This window comes from Acinonyx jubatus, chromosome B2 (assembly GCF_027475565.1).
Source record: "Acinonyx jubatus isolate Ajub_Pintada_27869175 chromosome B2, VMU_Ajub_asm_v1.0, whole genome shotgun sequence".
NCBI classification, from domain to species: Eukaryota; Metazoa; Chordata; class Mammalia; order Carnivora; family Felidae; genus Acinonyx; species Acinonyx jubatus.
Window position 1 is genome coordinate 144,674,982 of NC_069385.1, and position 20,839 is coordinate 144,695,820.

At 42.8% G+C, this 20,839-nt stretch overlaps 2 protein-coding genes across 7 annotated transcripts in view; both read right to left on the bottom strand.

Annotated features, from left to right (window-relative positions):
- Positions 1-9,203: 9,203 nt before the first annotated feature.
- On the bottom strand, positions 9,204-13,917 carry ARMH2 (armadillo like helical domain containing 2). The gene is made up of 2 exons (XM_015064798.3): positions 12,014-13,917; positions 9,204-9,701 (listed from the first exon to the last, which is right to left on the bottom strand). The coding sequence occupies exons 1-2, from the start codon at positions 12,276-12,278 to the stop codon at positions 9,274-9,276; spliced, it is 693 nt and encodes a 230-aa protein (XP_014920284.1). The 5' UTR covers positions 12,279-13,917; the 3' UTR covers positions 9,204-9,273.
- A 2,358-nt stretch (positions 13,918-16,275) lies between these two features.
- The window catches only part of RIPOR2 (RHO family interacting cell polarization regulator 2), a 229,036-nt gene continuing 224,472 nt past the window's right edge, over positions 16,276-20,839 (bottom strand). For all 6 annotated transcript variants that reach the window (XM_027040427.2, XM_053223211.1, XM_027040430.2 and 3 more), the window contains one exon: positions 16,276-18,022. In XM_027040427.2, coding sequence (XP_026896228.1) covers positions 17,922-18,022 — 101 coding nt within the window. In that variant the 3' untranslated portion in view covers positions 16,276-17,921. The remainder of the gene's footprint in view (positions 18,023-20,839) is intronic.

The following is a 20,839-nucleotide window of genomic DNA, read 5'->3' on the forward strand; positions in this document are numbered from 1 at the left end:
AGCACGGTCAAGCCTTAAATGACTACTTGTGGCAAGTTATTTATCCATATAAAACTTGAATTTTTTTTTTTTAAATTTTTAATGTTTATTTTTGAGAGAGAGACAAACAGAGCATGAGCAGGGGAGGGGCAGAGAGAGAGGGAGACACAGAATCTGAAGCAGGTTCCAGGCTCTGAGCCGTCAGCACAGGGCCTGATGCGGGGCTCGATCTCACAAACTGACATCACCACCTGAGCCAAAGTTGGACGCTCAACTGACAGCCACCCAGGCTCACCTAATGTTCTTATCTCTTATGTTGAGATGAAGTCTGCCTCAGTGTTATTTGGGGATTAAAACCTTTACTACAGTGTCTGAACTAAATGCTTTAAGAATGGAAGTGATTATTGGGGCTCCTAGGTGGCTCAGTTGGTTCAGCATCTGACTTTGGCTCAGGTTATGATCTCCCGGTTTGTGAGTTTGAGCCCCGCATCTGGCTCTGTGCTGTCAACTCAGAGCCTGGAGCCTGCTTCAGATTCTATGCCTCCCTCTCTCTCTGCCCCTTCCCTGTTTGCACCCTATTTTTGAGAGCGATAAACTTAAAAAAAAAAAATGATTAATCTACAGCAACACTGTCCAGGAAACTTTCTGAGATGTTAGAAATATCTTTGCTGTCCAGTGTGATGACCAGTTAGCCATATGTGGCTGTTGAGGACTTGAGATGGGGCTAGTGGGAGTGAGGAACTGCATTTGTTTTTAAATGGCTGCATGAGGCCAATGGCTACTGTGTTAGTGCAGCTCTGTTTTAGGGATGGGCCACTAGCCCAAAGATGGAATCAAAGGCTAGAGGGGTGCCTGGGTGGTTCACTCAGTTAAGCATCCGACTCTTGATTTTCAGCGCAGGTCATGATCTCAGTTTGTGGGTTTGAGCCCCACATAGGGCTTCACGCTGACAGTGTGGAGCCTGCTTGGGATTCTCCTCTCTGCCCCTCCCCAACTCATGCAATCATGCTTTGTCTCAAAACAAAAAGTCACAGTAGGCATAAACAACATGGACAGATCTCCATGACGTCGAGTGAAAGAAACAAGGTAAGAGTACCTGCTGTATGCTTCCATTTAAATACAACCAGAATCCTGACAGAAAGCAAATCAGTTGCCTAAGGACCTTGAGGTGGTTTTGAGGATGGATTTCAAGAGGAAACTTGGGGTGATAGATTTTTAAGCCTAGCAGTTGGGAAGTAGTTGACAGAGAATTTGGAAGAATTACCATTAGATGATGAGTCTGATTTTACTTTTCTTTTTTTCTTAATGTTTATTTTTGAGAGCGAGAGAGAGTGTGAGTGGGGGAGGGACAGAGAGAGAGAGGGAGACACAGGATCTGAAGCAGGCTCCAGGCTGTCAGCACAGCGCGGGGCTTGAACTCACAAACTGTGAGATCATGATCTGAGCCAAAGTTGGACACTTAACTGAGCCACTCAGGCGCCCCAGGTCTGATTTTCAATTAGGTATCTAAAGTCGGAACACCTCAGTGAAATGCCTTGAAGATAGAGTCAGAGGTCCATCACATCTGGCAAGTTAGAGTAACTTCTTTGACGTTGGCTTAAAAAAATTCAGGAGAGCTTCTGTAAGGATATCAATAGGTTAAGAATCTGTTGGAAAACCGTTAACGTGGGAAGCCTGGATTAGACTGAACTAATTTGTCAATATATTCTATACAGTTAGTATTACATATGAAAACTAACCAGGATGGCCCATAAAGGGTTGGAGGGGGAATACAGATGGAAAAATCCTAAATAAAATGGTAAAGCTAATCCGGTTGTATCCTGGAAGATAAAACATGATGACCAACTTGGGGTTTATCCCAGGAATGCAAGACTGTTCTAGTTTTAGTGCACGCTTGAAATTCTGAACATTGAAGGGGGGGAAAAGCCCATAATCCTAATAAATAACAGCATGGATACGATTAAGCTTGGGAAAGAAGAAATTGAAACTTGATAAAACTATCTTCCTATGCCTAGCATCACATGGTGAATGGTTAAAGGCAAAGCTTTAGAAACTTATAAGGTCATGAACTAGAGAAGAATGGACCACAATTATTACAAATTCTTTTCGCGGTCTCAGTCTGGTGCAATCAAACCAAATAAAGCTAATTATGGGAAGGAAAAAGAACTCATTTGCATAAGAAAATCCCAAGAGCAACCAGAAACAAATTAAGTGGCCAGATTTTAAAATATCCCGACATTAATTGCTTTTCTATACACTGGTACAAGTTTAAAAACTGGGTATGGTTGCGGGGGTGGCATGGTGAGAAGGTCTGTGAAGAAAGTGAAATGTTACTAAGATGTATGTAGAAAAACTATTCTAAAAAAGTTCTTGAACGTGTCTCTTCTTGCCTTTCTTGGAGTTCTTTGTAAAACAGAGAAACTAATCCTGTCTGCCATGAACAAAAATGGGATTCATCAGAAGACTACAATGGTCCTGAGGAAGCAGAAGTCAGAGCGGCACTGGGGACCCCGCAGCAGGTGCTAATCGACGTTGTCTTAGTGCTGTTTGATTTTCTCCCCTTTCCTGAGATGGCAAGATTGGCATAGCCCGGCTTATGTCACTGCTCCTCGGAAGGGCAAGATGGCTGGGTTGGCAGTCTCTTAAGACTACACCGTGGACAAGATATCCCCTCAAAAGAAATTGAAGTGTCATCAGAAGAAAAATTGATTCTAACGAGCCAGAGCACCACACATGTCACTACACAGCCTTAGGGCCCTTGAGACTTTGTTTAGAAAAACCACCCTGTGCCCACCTTGCCTCTTCCAAGATACCTCAGTCGAATTTTAGGTTTTAGCTAATGAGGTCATTATCTTTTGCCCAAGAAGGATAGGAGCTGGTGTGTCTGAGCTCCTGGGGCCTCTGGGCAGGATAACTGAGGTGTGTGCTGTGTATTTACTAGAGCAGTCCCTCAGTAGGATCACAAGTTCCCTTTTACCCAGATAGTAACTTTTTGATAACACACCTTCTATCGGCTTTCTCCCCCACCCTGTTCTTAGTTCCTTAGGTCAATCTTGCAAATACGGTCCCTGCATTCAAATTCTTAACTGGAGTTCTCTTCTAGGAGAACTCAAATGTTGGGGAGAGATGCAGTTGTAAGGAGCAACCAAGGAAAGTAAAGTAACTGAGTGTTAACACTTTGGTAAACCAGTTTTAAATTCCAAGCTTAGCATACGAATGTCTCAAGGCCCACTTCAGCCTTTTACTTTACCACCTTCAACTTCCACGTGTGCTAGAGTCCAAAGAGGAATCTGAATACAACAACAGAGCTAGGCTGCCTCATAAACTACATTTCCATAGATAAAATGTTAACCAGAAGTTCTCTAAGCATTGTCAGAAGAGGGGCCTTAGCAGTTTCCGGTTAAGCATGTGAGTCAAACCCAGCCATTTAGCTACTCTGTCTCCCTAGACCCCATTAAAAATGACAGTAATCTATAAAAGACATAATCTCACACTGATGAGTCGGTTAATAGCCAGGGAGGATGAAGGAAAAGTGACAAAACAGGGCACAGAAGGAAACTGAAACAAAAATACGAGTATTGCTAAGCAATCCCATTTCTAGAAATCTATTCCACAGATATGTTCCCACACGTGTGAAATGATCTATATTTAAGATCATTTAATGATCTATTTATCTATTCTATTTATTCTATTTGTTCTATCTTATCTATTTAATAGATCTACTGATCTATTCTTTTTTTATTTAAAAAAAATTTTTTTTAACTTTTATTTATTTTTGAGACAGAGAGAGACAGAGTATGAACGGGGGAGGGTCAGAGAGAGAGGGAGACACAGAATCTGAAACAGGCTCCAGGCTCTGAGCCATCAGCACAGAGCCTGACGCGGGGCTTGAACTCACGAACTGCGAGATCATGACCTGAGCCGAAGTCGGACACTTAACCGACTGAGCCACCCAGGCGCCCCTGAATGATCTATTCTTTAAGGTAGAGAACCTAGACCAAGATAAAGTGTTGGTAGATACGACACCATCTTTCACAGAACTAGAACTAATAATCCTAAAATTTGTATGGAAGCACAAAAGACCACGTATCGCCAAAACTATCTTGAGAAAGAAGAACAAAACTGGAGGTATCACCATCCCAGATTACAAGATACACAACAAAGGTGTAGTAATCAAGACAGTATGCTACTGGCACAAAGATGGACATGTAGGCGAGTAGAACAGGACAGAGAGCTCAGAAATAAACCCACATTTTATGGTCAATTTATGATGAAGCAAGAACGTACAAGGGGAAAATACCATCTCTTCTATAAATGGTGCTGGGAAAAGTGGACAGCAGCATGGAAAAGTCTGAAACGGGACCACTTTCTTACACCATACACAAAAATAAACTCAAAATGGATTATAGACTTAAATGTGAGACCTGAAGCCATAAAACTTGTCAAAGAAATTGCTGGCTATGTGTTCTTCTACATCAGCCATAAAAACACTTTTCTAGATAGGTCTCTTGAGGTAAAGGAAACAAAAACAAAATTACTTTGTTGGGACTAAACCAAACTAAAAAGCTTCTGCACAGTGAGGGAAACCAGCAAAACAAAAAGGCAACCTACTGAATGGGAGATGTTTGCAAACGACATATCCAATAAAGGGTTAATATTTAAAATATATAAAGAACTTCTATAACTCAACACACACACACACACACACACATAATCCAACTAAAAAATGGGCAGGGGACCTGAATAGACATTTATCCAAAGAAGACCTACAAATGACCAACAGACACATGAAAAGATGCTCAACATCACTCGTCACCAGAGAAATGCAAATTAAAACCACAATGAGACATCACTTTACACTTGTCAGAATGACTTAAATAAAAAAAACACAAGAAATAACAAGTGTTGGCAAGGATGTGGAGAAAAAGGAACCTTTGTGCACTGTCGGTAGAAATGTAAATTGGTACAGATACCATGGGAAACCAGTATGGAGGCTCCTCAAAAAGTTAAAAATTGAAATTAACCCTATGATGCAGTAATTCCATGGCTAGATAATTACCCAAAGGAAATGAAAACACTAAGTTGAAAAGATAAATACACCCTCTCTTTATTGCAGCATTATTTACAATAGCCAAGATACGGAAGCAGCCCAAGTGTCCATAGATAGATGAATGGATAAAGAAAGTGTGGGATAGATGTATATAGATTATAGATATACAGAATAGATGAGTGGATAAAGCCGTGAGATATAGATGATATAGGCATATAGACAATGGACTATTACTCAGCCATAAAAAAGCAGGAACTCTTGACATGGGCAACAAACAGCACGGATGGACCTAGAGGGTATTACGCTAAGTGAAATAAGTCAGAGAAGGACAAATACCAGATGATTTCACTCATGTGGAATTCAAGAAACAAAAAAAAGAGACAAACTCAAAACAGACTCTTAAATACAGAGAACAAGCTGGTGGTTGCCAGAGGAAAGATGGCGTGTGGGGGGTGATAAGTGAAATAGATAAAGGGGATTAAGAGTACACTTATCATGGGACACCGGGGTGGCTCAGTTGGTTAAGTGTCTGACTCCTGATTTCAGCTCAGGTCATGATCTCATGGTTAGTGATTTGAGCCCCGCATCAGGCTCTGTGCTGACAGTGTGGAGCCTGCTTGGGATTCTTTCTTTCCCTCTCTCTCTGCCCCTCCCCTGCTCATGCTCATTCACACTCTGTCTCAAAATAAACAACAAAAAAAAATACACTTGTTGCGATGAGCACTGAGTAATGTATAGAATTGTTGAATCATTACATTTTACACCTGAAGTTAATATAATATTGTATGTTAATTATACTTCAATTTTTAAAAAGGTGAATACCAGAAAAAAAATTGCTGCAAATAAAATGCTACTATATGTTAAAACAAGACTAAGAAAAGGGACATATGTACATTTCCTTGTATACAGATAGAATACCTCTGGAAAGTATTCTTTCCAGCAGGGAACCTGCTACTTTTCTAAATCTGGTGTTTTCAGGGCACCGGCGTGGCTCAGTCAGTTAAACGTCCAACTTCAGCTCAGGGCCTGATTTTGTGGTTTGTGAGTTTGAGCCCCGCGTTGGTCTCTGTGCTGATAGCTCAGAGCCTGGAGCCTGCTTCAGATTCTGTGTCTCCCTCTCTCTCTGCCCCTCCCCTGCTTGTACTTGGTCTCTCAAAAAATGAATAAACATTAAAAAGAAAATCTAAATCTGAGGTTTTCTTCCAGGAGTGGGAAACTCCAGTCCTGTAACACTCCTGGTTTCAGCAGAGGTGAGTGACCTCACTGACTGTAGGCTTTGGGAAAAACAGAGCCTGGCTCTTCTCTTCTGAGGAGTGAGGACTTTGAGGTCCTCTGCTGCTCCTCCAGGGTCAGAGGCTGGCTGAAGTCAGATGATCCCTCCAGAAAAATAAACGTATCGTCGGAAATGGCAGATCTCCAAAAACTAACCTCCTCTTCATTCTTTCTGAGGAAACTAGTGGAAAACCCGCTCCAAATTCAGATGTGGGAGTGAACCAGAAAAAGGAAAGCAAAAGTATGTGGGATCCCTCAATAGTATGTGGGATCCCCCAACATGGGAGGGATAGAGGGGATCCCTGGTGGTGAAGGGAAATCCTAAAATCTTTGCTAGCCTGGTGGGAGGCCCAAATGGGAACAATAGCACGGTGGCATCCAGGATGGGGGTGGGGGTCTGTCTTCAAGAGGAAGCAATTACTCAGCGTGTAAGTATTGGGTGGCTGAACAGTTATGGAGAATGGAAATCCGTGAATGAAACCAAGCAACACAACAAAGGAATCAGACTCCAGGGAACACAGAGTTGGATGAGGAAGGAAAGGATACTACACATACTACTTAGCCATGAAAAACGCTGAAGTACTCCTCTTGTTTTAATGGACAATTGTGGCACAATTATATTGAGAGACGAAGGGGAAACCCCAGCAAGGAACAGGGTTAGAACCTTAAGACCTTGTCAGTCATAGTAAGAAGTAAAAAGAAAATTACCTAAAATTGGGGGGAAAAAAAGAATTAGCAATGTATGTGAACTACTTATTTTTTAATGTTTGTTTATTTTTGAGACAGAGAGAGACAGAGCATGAACAGGGGAGGGTCAGAGAGAGAGGGAGACACAGAATCTGAAACAGGCTCCAGGCTCTGAGCTGTCAGCACAGAGCCCGATGCAGGGCTTGAACCCACGGACCGCGAGATCATGACCTGGGCCGAAGTTGGACGCTCAACCGACTAAGCCACCCAGGTGCCCTTATGTGAACTATTTAGAACTAGGATAGTCATAATAATAAAACAATAATAATAAAAACCAGAAGAAACAGCCAAAAAGCCTCAAATGGTTGTCTCTGGGAGTGCGAATCAGGAAGGGGTTAAGGGAATGCTATTTCTCAGTCTGAGTCATTGTATTATTTGACTTAAAAATTTTTTTTAAATGTTTATATTTGAGAGAGAGCGCACAAGCTGAGGAGGGGCAGAGAGAGAGGGAGACACAGAATCCTAAGCAAACTCCAGGCTCTTAGCTGTCAGCACAGAGCCGGATGCAGGGCTCGAACTCATGAACCGTGAGATCATGACCTGAGCCAAAGTCAGGCACTCAACTGAGTGAGCCACCCAGGCACCCCGCATTATTTGACTTTTTAAATTATGTTTGTGTATTACTTGGACATTACTATTAAAATTTAATTTAAAGAGCATTAACAGGGGCACCTGGGTGGCTCAGTCAGTTAAGCGTCTGACTTCAGCTCAGGTCACGATCTCACAGTTTGGGAGTTTGAGCCCCGTGCTGTCAGCACAGAGCCCACTTCGGATCCTCTGTCTTCCTTTTTGCCCCTTCCCTGCTGGTTCTCTTTCTCTCTCTCTCTCTTAAAATAAACTTCAAAAAAATAATAAAATAAAAAGCATTAACAAAAAGTAATTTCTGACCATGACCCAGTCTCTAAATGGGACTTCCAATTTTCAACCCTTAATCTACCGCCATAAAGGGGATTCTGGTTTGAGAAAGTCTGCATTCACAAAATTCACAGAGGATGAGAATACACAGTTGCTCAGCAGAACACAGCTTTCTCTGGTTTAACCCCTGAGAACACTTGTGCCAAGAGATCCCTATGAATCCGCGTGATGTGATCAGCCCTCCTATAAGAAATACAAGCAGGGATCACAGAACTGCATTACCATTTTACCGTCACATTGAAGCACAGCTCAGTCAAAGCCAGTTTGTGAAAAAGGTGAAAAATTCAACATCCACTGGCTGCAACTTAAGGCAACGGTCAGTGTGCCTTTAGGCACTTGCGATAAATACTACTTTTTGCACTAAAGCTTTTAATGAGACTGCGTAGCACAGAAGTCAGGTGCAGAAGTCTGCTACTTATTCTCTAACCGATAATACAGGGATTGTGCACATCGTTGTAGGAAAACCCAAGAGCCTACCTTCAGGCTGTCTCTAGACGTCTGAACACACGGCACCCCGTCTCCATCCAGAGTTCTACCGGTGGAGTTGAGTTGAGGTTTTATTGAGTGTTAATTGCCCCGAACTTTCAGCTGGCCCCACGCGCGAAGGGATCGTGCTTTGGTGGCCAGAAAACCCTCTCAGATAGAGTCGTGGCAGCTGGATGATGAGACGATCAGCACTGAGATAGGGCTAAAAGGGCACAGGTGGGGTAGTGTCCATTACAAGAGGTGGCTGTGGGCGAGGTTAGGGTTTGGCATTTCTAGGTGCCTTGGCTTAATGTCATCTGATGACCCCCCCCCCCCCCCCCCGCCAAACACACCATTGCTCCTAACAGTTGTATAGGTAATGCATCGTTCACTGAATCCCCGTTTTATGAACCTACATTTTATGAGGTCATTTTATTTTTATTTTATTTTTTTAATTTTTTTAAGTTTATTTATTTATTTTGAGAGAGACAGAGATAGCACAAGTGGGAGTGGGACAAAGAGAGAGGGAGAGAGAGAGAATCCCAAGCAGGGTCCGTGCTGTCAGCTTAGAGCTCGATGTGGGGCTCAAACTCATGAAATGTGAGATCGTGACCTGAGCTGAAACCAAGAGTCGGACACTCAACTGACTGAGCCACCCAGGTGTCCCTTTATGAGGTCATTTTAAACAGCGGTGCTTTTCATACTTTTGGTTATTTCGATCACTGTGATGGTTGATAGAGAATTTTTCAACTGCCTAAAAGAAAACACTTTGGAGTACTATCTCGACTTGTTATTGTTTATTTCAGTTTTCCGGGTTAATGCAACGGTAGCTGCCCTTAGAGAAATTAATTCCTGTGAAAACCAATGAGGAAATATAGCACCTCTGCAAAATTCTCAGGCCACCCAGACCAATTCTCAGCCGCCAGTATTTGCAAATGATACTTCAGATTACCTACGTCTCTAAGCTCCTTTATGCAGGACACATTATTGCAGGTCATGACAGAGAGAACGTAGCAAGCCCAAAATTTAACAAGGAGGTGTTTGTTGATTTCAGTTTTGATGACAGAATCGACTCTGTAGTCAAAAATCCTCACGAGGATAGGGATAAACTTGAAATTCTTGGCTTTCCTCTGGCTGGTAGGATTTAAGTAACACCAGCAGGCTATACTCTGGAGCAGCAGAATCTTTACTTTCGGCGCCAGCTGGTGATTTTGTAACAAACTGGCCACTTCTTTTATGTGCTCAGTGGCGTATTTCCCAGCGGCGGGTCCTCCTGGAAAATAAGTGTTTGCATTTCAGAAGTATTTGGTGTATCTAGGAGCTGGTGACATTTGAGTGCTGATGTGTCCATATTCCTTTTGCTGTATACTGACACTTTGGATGCTCTGAATTTTCCTTTTCCTTCCCCCCCACCCCCTCCTGGTGTGCTGCTGTGAACAGGAAAAAGTATGTTGATAAGCACAAAACACGAAAGGGACTGGAAGTTTCCCGCCTGTCAAAGTCTCCTCCCTGGCTCCTTTATTCAAGCACCTACTTGAGTAGGTGTCAGGAGTCAGTACTTCAAGATGAACAGAGCAAACAAAACGGAAAACCAAAACACTGCCCTGCAAAGCCAGGGTGTAACTCGTAAGAGAGGTTTTTCATGAGCCGTCCCTTGCTGTCCTGTTCTCTCTGATGTCTCATTTCTCAGCCCGACTCTTGCAGATCTGGAACCAACATGACCTTATAAGATTGCTCTTGCTTGGGAACCCAACCTGGTTCCCAGACTGACCCCACCTGAACCCAGGCTCTACTTTCCTCGTATACTGGAACCCTAGATTGCCCGAGTTCAAATCTCAAACCCTAAGAAGGTACTGGCCAAGAAAACACTGGACGAAGACTACTCAGGTGGTGAGGAGTAGCTGGCATACTTGGCCAGATTCTAGCCACTGGGGTTTTGACCTGGCTTGGATTTCTCTTAGTGGCACTACCACAGTCCCGTGGACCCAAGGATGTTCTAGCCAATGTTAAAGCTTTAGCGGAAGCCTGGGCATAGGCTCTTTCCCTGCCTTCTAGAAGTATAACTAAGACTGAGGTTACATACCATCAAGTTAAAGAATTCTGACTCTTTTATAACCAGCCAGCTTTTCCCCCAAATGGTGAACAGAGCTCTACAGGGAACTTTCTCAAGTGGTGGGCGCCATTTATCCTTCCTTCACATGGGAATCCTCCAGCTTCTTTCTAGCTCTGTGCCACTGGTTCTCACCCACCCTGGCACCTAGGACCCCTTGGTTCTTGAAAACGGTAAATGTTTTCTCTCACGGACACCATTCTTTGAAAAATTTAGTCTATCAAATTACATCTAGGCAACCCATTAAAAAAGAGATCAGTCATCTATGATACTTATAGCTACCAGAGCTTCTAATCAAGAGACGTGTTGTTGAAGATTATGTATAAAATTTCACTGCATATCCTGAAATTTATTGGAACAAAAAAAGTGGAGTGAGTTTAAACCTGATAATCATTAGAGTGGTGTGTGTTTGAGCAGTTTACCACGTAATTTTCTGGCCAAATATACATTCACGGTTGCTTTTCACTGATGCCCCAAGTGCCTTCCTGATAGGTGTTTTAACAGCCTTAGGCTTTTAATGATTTTTCTAAGGTAGTTTCTGTGTAATGCATTTTTGCAAGATAAAAAATAGGGGCGCCTGGGTGGCTCAGTCGGTTAAGCGTCCGATTTCGGCTCAGGTCGTGATCTCACAGTTTGTGGGTTCGAGCCCTATGTCAGCTCTGTGCTGACAGCTCAGAGCCTGGAGCCTGCTTCAGATTCTGTGTCTCCGCCCCCCCCACCCCAGAACCTCTCTCCTGCTTTCTCTCTCTAATACAAATAAACATTAATAAAATAAAAATAAAATAGCAACTGGTATTACTGTGTTGGAATCATATCACTAAGTTGGAATTATATCAAGTCGGTTTAGATATTTTATTTTTTAAATAATAATGAGAACTTTGATAGGCAATTTCAGTATAGTTGTTTTTAATAAAAGTGGGAAAGTTCTTACTGAGTAATTTAATTGATGGACATTCTTTTTTAAATTAAAATTAAAATTAATTAATTACTTTTTAAATTTACATCTAAGTTAGCATATAGTGCAATAATGATTTCAGGAGTAGAATCTAGTGGATGGACACATTATTTTAAAACATGAGATCCTCGAGGAGAAAATGATTAGTAAGTATCTTTGGTGGTACAAAGACAAAAAACTAAAAATTTAGGCAAAGGGAATGTTATTGGAATTTTAAGATCAGAGCTATGAAAATCCCTAACTTATAGCATTATAACAAGCAGAAGATTTTGAAAGACCTACATTAGCACAGCTGGTTAAATCAGTACCAGCATGGGGCTCCTGGGTGGCTCAGTGCCTCAGGTCATGATCTCGTGGCTCGTGAGTTCGAGCCCCTTGTGCTGACGGCTCAGAGCCTGGAGCCTGCTTCAGATTCTGTGTCTCCCTCTCTCTCTGCCCCTCCCCTGCTCACGCTCTGTCTCTGTCTCAAAAATGAATAAACATTAAAAATAAATAAAATAAATAAAAAATAAGTCCGTACCTGTGAAGGCCAACAGTCCGATTCTATATGCAGCCTGAGCCCTCTTCTCAATGGCTAGAGATTGATTCTTCAATACACGACCAAGCACCACGAATTTTTCTTTGTGAAAAATACTCTCAACCGAAGGGATATCTTCTTCCTTCTTCTTAACGAAAAAGCGCCTGACAGTGACATTCCAGAACTTCTGGAGGCGCTGATACAGCCCCACAAAATACTGGTAGATCTGAGCTGAAAATTGCACATAATAAGTATGTGCCTTAGACATCGTATGAAAAAGGCCAGTGGTGCTTCAGTTATACTTGTGTTGTGGAGCTGAAGTCAACAGTCTAGAACTCTGGAATGCATCTCTTAGCGACACTGGAGAATGGAATACACAAATCAGGGGCAAGCAATGGAGGCCTAAATTCTTCAGGCCGCCATCGAAGGCCTTCTACAATTTCAGTCAAATCAAGTTCACTTACACGCCTCTGGTGCACGGAATCTCAGCGTTGACCACACTGGCTTCTCCTCACCTACGCCAGGAGTGTTCCCGCCCTTGTCCCTTTGCTTGCACAGGATCTACGGGAACTTGCCTGTTCTACTTGGCTTATTCCAACACATCCTGAATTTCCTTTCATAGCATTGTGGCCATTCTGCTTATTTGTCACGGAATCAGAGTTTTCCTCCACATCATGGATTTCCTATGTTGGTCCTATTTTGCTGAGAAAATAGAAGCAGTGAGTGGAAGGCATGGTTGCCTTCATTGCGTCCACCTATCTCCATCCGTGCACATATACTCCAACTGTCCTGTTGTTATGGACCCCTCTCCATTCCTGCAGTACATTTCGTGACTTGTCCCACTCAAGGAGATTGCCCTACGGTTCTTCTCTTGCCTTAACTAAGTTTTCCATGTTGACTGGATCCTTTTCACATCGACAAGCAGGCTGTACTTGTTCTCATTAAAAAAATAAAACACTCTCTTGACCTCATAGAACCCCTCTGCCAAGTTATGGCTCTGTTCCTGTTTATACAAAAACGTTTCTTTTTTAAATGTTTATTTTTGAGAGAGAGACAGAGTGTGACCAGGGGAGGGACAGAGAGAGAGGGAGACACAGAATCTGAAGCAGGCTCCAGGCTCTGAGCCGTCAGCACAGAGCCTGACACAGGGCTCGAACCCATGAACTGTGAGATCATGACCTGAGCTGAAGTCAGATGCTCAACCGACTGAGCCACCCAGGTGCCAAAAACTTTTCAAAGAGTTGCCATTCTTAGTGTTTCAAATATTCTTCTACTGTCTCTTGGATGTACTCCAAAGGTGGATTTCAAACCCATGAATCTTCAGGCTCACTGATGACCTTCATTCTGCTGAGTCCAATTCTCAGTCCTCAGCATTGGATACTTTTTCCTTGAAACACTCAATTCACCTAGCGAATAGCTTCTAAGATGTCACGCTTGATTTTTCTCTTGCTTGCCACCCTCCAGTTTCCTTTGCTGGTTCCTTTTCTATGACCTCCAAATATTGGGGTGTTCCAAGACTGTTCCGTCACACACACACAAATATATTTTAATATTTTATTTAAAAAATTTTTATTTATTTATTTTGAGAGAGAGAGAAAGAGAGAGAGAATGAATAGGGTAGGGGCAGTGAGAGAGGGAGAGTGAATTCCAAGCAGGCTCCATGCTGTCAGCTCAGAGCCCGAGGTGGGGCTCAAACTCATGAACATTAGATCATGACCTGAGCCGAGATCGAGAGTCAGATGCTCAACCGACTGAGTCACCCAGGCGTCTCATATTTAACATTTTATTTTTTGAGCAATCTCTACACCCAACATGGGGCTTGAACTCACAGCCCTGAGATTAAGAGTCACACGCTCCCACCAACTGAGGCAGCCAGGCGCCCCCCTCCCCAGTTTTGTATTCTTAACTAGATTTCTCACCTGGACTCCAAACACATTCAGTCACCAACTTGACAGCCATCCATTTGGATGTCTACGTGGCTTCTCAAATATAACATGTCCAAATCAGAATTCGTGCATTTCCTCTCTAAGCCAGCTGCTGCTCAGGTTCTCTGTCTCGGAAGAGGGCACCCCGATCCTTCCAGCAGTTCAGGTTGAAATTTTTGGATTTATCCTTGGCTTTTATTGGTCTCGCATCTCATTTCCAACTCACCGACAAGGCTCTACTGTCAACGTAGAAATTTGGACGGCGGGTCCCTCTCCATTCCTACAGTACATTTCATGACTTGTCCCACTCAAGGAGACTGCCCTACAGTTCTTCTCTTGCCTTCTACAAAGTGTACCTGCCTGTACTCTTCAAATATATCAAGATACGGAAGCTCAAGGAAAGGGGGAGTGGCTACTGTTGTGAGAAGAGCCTTAAAGAGACATGACAACTAAACATGTAATCCATGGTTGGAACCCTGTATCCATACGCGTGTGCATGCGTGTATGTGAGCACCTGTGCATGTGGGTATGGGAGCACGTGCATATGCATGTGAAGGCTATAAAGGATTATTAGTGGGACAACTGGGAATCATGGACATGTGTTGGCCAGCACGGCAGCCACATGTAGCTTTGGAGCACGTGAATGTGACTAATCTGAATTGAGCTGTGCTGTAAGTATAAACTACATACTGGACTTCGAAGACTTAGTATGAGGGAAAAAAAAAGAATGAAGGTGCCTGGGTGGCTCAGTCAGTTAAGTGTCCAACTCTTGATTTTGGCTCAGGTCATGATGTCATAGGGGAAGGGGCAGAGAGAGAGGGAGAGAGAGAGAGAATCTCAAGCAGACTGCATCATCGGTGTGGAGCCCAGTGCAGGGGCTCAAACTCACCAACCGTGAGATCCTGACCTGAGCCGAAATCAAGAATTGGGTGCTTAACCAACGGAGTCACTGAGACGTCCCCCAAAATGTATTATTAAAGTTAACTTCCCCTATTATTTTTACTTTTTAAAATCTGTCTATTAGAAAAAAAATTAAAACTAAATTGTGTCTACTAGTAGAATCTAAAACCCCAAGCCTGGCTCCTCTTCAAGGCCATTGTACTTATTGTTACCTCTTCTTCCCGGGGGTATTCACGGGGTTCACCCCTCAGTTCCTCAGGTCGTTGCTCAGATGTAATTGTCTATTAGGCCTTCCTCGAACACCCTCTTCAAACCTGTGACCTTTGCCATGTCACTTCTCCCTTCCCCAACCTTGTGCGACTCTGATCGCCTTCCCTGTCTTTCCCTCACCAGAATATGAGCCCTGTGAGGGCAGAGATTTTTTTTGTTGTTTTCTCTTCACTGCTGTATCTGCAGTGTCAAGAACAGTCCCCAGGGGGCGCCTGGGTGGCTCAGTCAGTTAAATGGCTGACTTCGGCTCAGGTCATGGTCTCACCATTCACGGGTTCAAGCCCCGCGTTGGGCTCTGTGCTGACAGCTCAGAGCCTGGACCCTGATTCAAATTCTGTGTCTCCCTCTCTCTCTGCCCCTCCCCGACTCGTGCTCTGTCTCTCTCTCTCTGTCTTGCTCAAAAATAAACAAACATTAAAACAATTAAAAAAAAAAAAAAAAGAACAGTCCCCAGTATATACCTTATTCATAGTAAGTATGCAAATAAACAAACAAAACTTGTTGAATAAATGAGAAGTTAGAGATCAGGTTTGTAGCAAACAATTTGTTTCTCACACAAAGCATACTTAGAATTTCTCAAAATCAAGAGAATATTAATAAGAGATATTATCTCCAGGAAAATTTCAGGGATAAAAATATTTCTCTTTCTATTTGACTAATTTGCTTTTCGAATACAGTAAGAAGGGCTGGTGTATTCTGCCGAGTTGGGGTTTACGGTTTTCCTTTACCATCTTGTAAAGTTAAGGAAGACAATTCAGTTAAACAGTATAGCAATAAACCTTCCTTGTAGGAGAAAATTTTTCCTGCTGACTCAGTTAAAGGAATCACTGGTATTTAATAGCGTCAGTGGGTGAATACTCTCCCAGCTGAATGCCGGGGGCTCCTCTGTGATGACACGGGTGGGGTGTGGGCTGGGAACACACAAATGAAGGCTCTTAGCATCCTCAAGGGGCTTGTGGTCTCTGCTCACAGATACCACAATTCTGAAACACAGCTCTTTTCCTCCAATTAGCTTTACAACAAATTGAGAGGTAAACATTATTATCTTCATTTACAAGTGAAGGAATTTCAAGATGAGAAATTCAAGTTGCGAAATGAGGCACCCTGTGCTGTAGAAACGGCGGCTTAAGAAGGGCATGTGAAAAACAGAGCAGACTCTGTGCATAAGAGTAACAATTCAAAAATAATTTTTATTTTAACTTACATGATTGAAAGAGTGATGGATACAAATGCCACGAGACTAAAGGCACCCCCTCTGAGTGAAAATAAAATGCAGAAATGAATACAAAAGTACGTAATTAATTACTCATGCAATATTCAAAAAATTAGAAAACGAAAGCAAGACTAACAAAAAACTCTGTAACATTTGTGATTTGACTTTCTACAAAAAGAATCAACCATCTAACAGAGACTATAGGCTACAGACTATACATGCTAAACTACAGACTGTACAATGTACCTTTAAAATGAAGGATATATGCATATATATAATATTTATAAATATACAAATATATATACACATTATAACTTCACAGTTGAAAGAACTATTCGCCAGGAAGTCTGGCAAACAATTCTTACTTTAAAACGGATTAAGAGTTGTTCTTAAAGGTCTTGCTAAAATGTAAATATTTAAAACGACACCTAAATATTTGATACGAACACATCCAGAATACAGTTGATATTCCACGGTTGAAATCACACTCACACATTTTATTTTGATATCTTGGCATATCCCACCGTGTATACTCTTAAGAGGAAGGAAAGTTAGTACGAGCTATCTAGTGGTCTTGTACTTTATTTAGTGGAATTGCTCCCCTGATACAGAAACAGTAAGGGGAGCTGTTGTTTTAACTATTTGGCCAAGAGATCCCACCCAGTGACAAGTGATTTCTCTGGGGCAGTAACTGTCTCTTGTGCCTCCTCCCTCGGGACATTCTTCCTCCTAATCTCATGGTAATTCCTGTAGAAGCAAGGACCACTTGTGAATCTCCTTCTGCTCCCGCCCCATTAAGATTCCTCCAAGTGCCCAGTTCTACGACCCCAAAGAGCATCACAGCTTTCTGATTCCATGAGTTTTTGTTTTGATTTGTCTTAGCAGCAAAATACCTCTGTTGTAAAAGTATCATAAAAAAAAAAAATGGCTCGTGTTCAAAAAAGCTTCAACTTCGAATGTCTTTTTTTAATGAGTACGGGTATCATCTTAGACATCAACCTGTCTTTTATCCATCACGGAACCTGCTTTGGGAATGGTCAGGATGGAGAAAAGAAACAAAAAAAGTAATGGAGGCTTGGAAAAAAAATGAAGTTAAAAAAAAATTTAAACTCTTACAATGTGTCATTTTACCGAGTTCCGCGGGCAAACTGTTATTCGAAGAAATTCTTTTTTGTGCTTTGCATTTAAGGTAAAATTAGGTAGCTGGTGGGGCCCCTCAACCCTCAGGACACGACGGGGAGACACCGCAAGGCGTGTGATAGTCGTCAAAGTATCATGTGACGATTTTAGGCTTAGAGAAGAACTTCCAAAAAAGTACAAAGATGGCTGTTTTAAAATTCCATACATACGAGATAAGATGGACGCTTCTACCAAGTATCGTCAGACGCAATTGACACCGTCATCTACGGAGTCATATTGGCCCTATTCTATCGGCCAAAGGAAAAGTAGATAGGTACTATGACTCTCGACTTTGACTTCTATGACGTGTTAAATTTCCAGACAACCTCAGCAGAACTCTTCAAGGTTTAAACACGCCCGCTAAATCCCAGCACCATCTTGATGAACAGGGCCATTTATTAAGATGGCTGTTGGGCAGAGCTCATTAAAAGGCCGTGGCAACTTCAGCCCCATGACGCCCTCCGGCGTTAACACGGTCTCGAGGAAATTTGTCCAGCTGTTCGTACGCCAGCCGCCCATCTTCTCCTGCGCGCAGAACATCAAAAATAAACACCAGTTTAACCTTCTTATTCATCACTCAGGGTAACGAATTGCAACCAGTTGTTTGGGAATGGATTGCTATATCTGCTAATGTTAACTTTAGTAAGGAAAGTCATCTTCTGTAATTCTTAATTATGTTGTTTCCTGGTACTGTTTAGAAGAGCCAAGAACTTTTTTTTTATACTCAAAAAAAAAAAAAAAATTCCAGGGGCGCCTGGGTGGCTCAGTGGGTCGGGCGTCCCACTTCGGCTCAGGTCATGATCTCACAGTTCATGGGTTCGAGCCCCGCATCGGGCTCTGTGCTGACAGCTCGGAGCCTGGAGCCTGCTTCGGATTCTGTGTCTCCCTCTCTCTGCCCCTTCCCCGCTCGTGCTCTGTCTCTCTCTCAAAAATAAATAAAGATTAAAGAAAAGAATTCCAGTGTAGTGAACATACAGTGTTCTATGTTTCGGTTTCGGGTGTACAATACAATGATGCAACAATTCTATACGTTACCCAGTGCTCATCAAGATAAGTGTGCTCTTAATCTCCCTCACCTATTTCACCCATCCCCCTTCCACCTCCCCTCTGGTAACCATCAGTGTGTTAACTGTAGTTAAGAGTTGGCTTTTTGGTTTGTCTCTTTTTTCCTTTGTAGAACAACCAAGTACTTTTGAGTTAATGCCAGAGACTAAAATAACGTCAGGGTGTGGAACAGTTGAACTCCTAGGGGCATTTAATGGCAATAATTTCACACATAGATTTCTTCCTGAGAAACCATATGGATTATAAGTGTGTTAGAGATTTCAGAATGGCTGGTCCTTGACTTCAAGGCATTGAACTTTGATATAGCTTTTACTTTTTTACATTATATATTGACATATCTAAAGGGTCTTTTATAAAAGTCAAATTTAGCTACACTTTAGCTACTAAAAAACTTTAGCTAAAAAAAATTACCCTTGGCCTTGGACACATGTGGTGATGCCATCTACCAGCTAGTAACCAGGTCACGTCTGCCAGTAGAACCATCTCGAACAGCCAACAGGTATTTGCAAGTTATCTGAACATTCCATTCTATTTTTTCCTATTTAAAACAATGATTAGGAAACGGGGAAAATAATCACAGAGAAGTAGTGATAAGAAGCAGGTTTTCACGTATTTAATACAAGAGAGACAAAGCTGGGTATAATGAGTTGTGCTCAATCAGAAGTTCATTAAGAGGGACACCTGGGTGGCTCAGTCGGTTAAGCTTCCCACTTGGGCTCAGGTCATGATCTCACAGTTCATGGGTTCGAGCCCCGTGTCGGGCTCTGTGCTGACAGCTCAGAGCCTGGAGCCTGCTTTAGATTCTGTGTCTCCCTCTTTCTGCCCCTCCCCAGCTCACATTCGGTCTCTCTCTCAAAAATAATAAACATTAAAAATAAAAAAGAAGTTCATTAACAAAAAAAGTAAAAAAAGATTCGTGAAACGCTAGAAATACATTGATGTCAGTGAGTTTTTGAAAAGCAGTGTAATGGTGGATTTTATAATATATCGTAGTCTCTGGAAACAGAAGCCTCTCAATCAACTAAAGTTTGTCTTTTAGAGGGGTATATTTAATTTTTTCGGTAATACATCACATATCAAAGGAGGGAGTCACCTGCACTTATAAGAACTTAGCGAACTCCTCTAGACAAAGGCCCCCAAATTTTAGAGATTTCTGTAGATTGTTTTGTCATGCCTTGTTGACTTTTCTGAGGCAAATGCTATTTTTTCCCCTAATTCAGTAATTTTTGCTTTTTTATTGCTTTGGAGTGGAATCCTTTTTTGAGACAAAATATTTGCACAAAACCCTGACATATAAAACATTAAACACAGCACCTTTCCAGGTGATGGCAGCGGGGCAGGGGCGGGGGGTAGAGAGAGACAGAGTTGGGCACATTCATACCATGGCACACAGCCTGAATGGCTTGGGTAACTAACGCTATTTAGAACCCAGTGAATACCCGGCCCGTTCCTAGCGTGTGCATGGCTATATCCCAATTTAGAGGTGTGCAGTCCTTCCCCAGAGTCCCGCAGAGTGTAGGTGGGTCAGGATTCCATCGCGGTGCCCTACCGGGTCTGGGTGCCCATAAGTGAGTTATGCCTCAATGGGCCCTTCTGCAAAATGGGACTAACTGCCCTTCTCCCTCGTGCAGTCCTTCGGAAGATTAAATGCACTAACTCATGCAGGTCCCTCAAAACAGTGCCCGGCACAGAGCGAATCCTCTATGGGTGTAACCCCGCATCACTGCAGAGACACAACCAGAGCTGGGATGCCGGGGCCTCTTACTCTAACGTTGTTTTCCGTGGGCGTTGATCTGCGTTGGCCCCTCCTCTGGTCTGTCAACAGCCCTGGGAAGCAGGCAGGTGTTGGAGGAGAAAGGGCCTGAGCTTTGGCACATGGGGCAGTGTGCTTTCAACCGGTCTGAGGCCCAGCCGGACGGGTAGGTGGCCACAGCTACGCAGACAGCAGTGGGGCAGCGGCCTCAGGTGGCGATTTACATGTAAACGGTAACGACTCAAAATTAAATACAGTTAACCTTCAGTTCCTCACTTACAGAAGCCACTAATTCCACAGCAGCCGTCTAGGACAAAGAGACCGGCCCCCAAATCACAGGGGGACCTACCAGACACAATTACCAACTTGGTCATCTGGGTGAGTTAAAAACACACCAGTGTTTGTGTATTAAGGTCAAAGGAGATTCATAACATCGGGTTCAAGCATCGGTTACATCTTAGAATCACCTGGGGGGCTTTGAACCGTCCCAGCACCCAGGCACACCCCAGCCCACTGAAATCAGA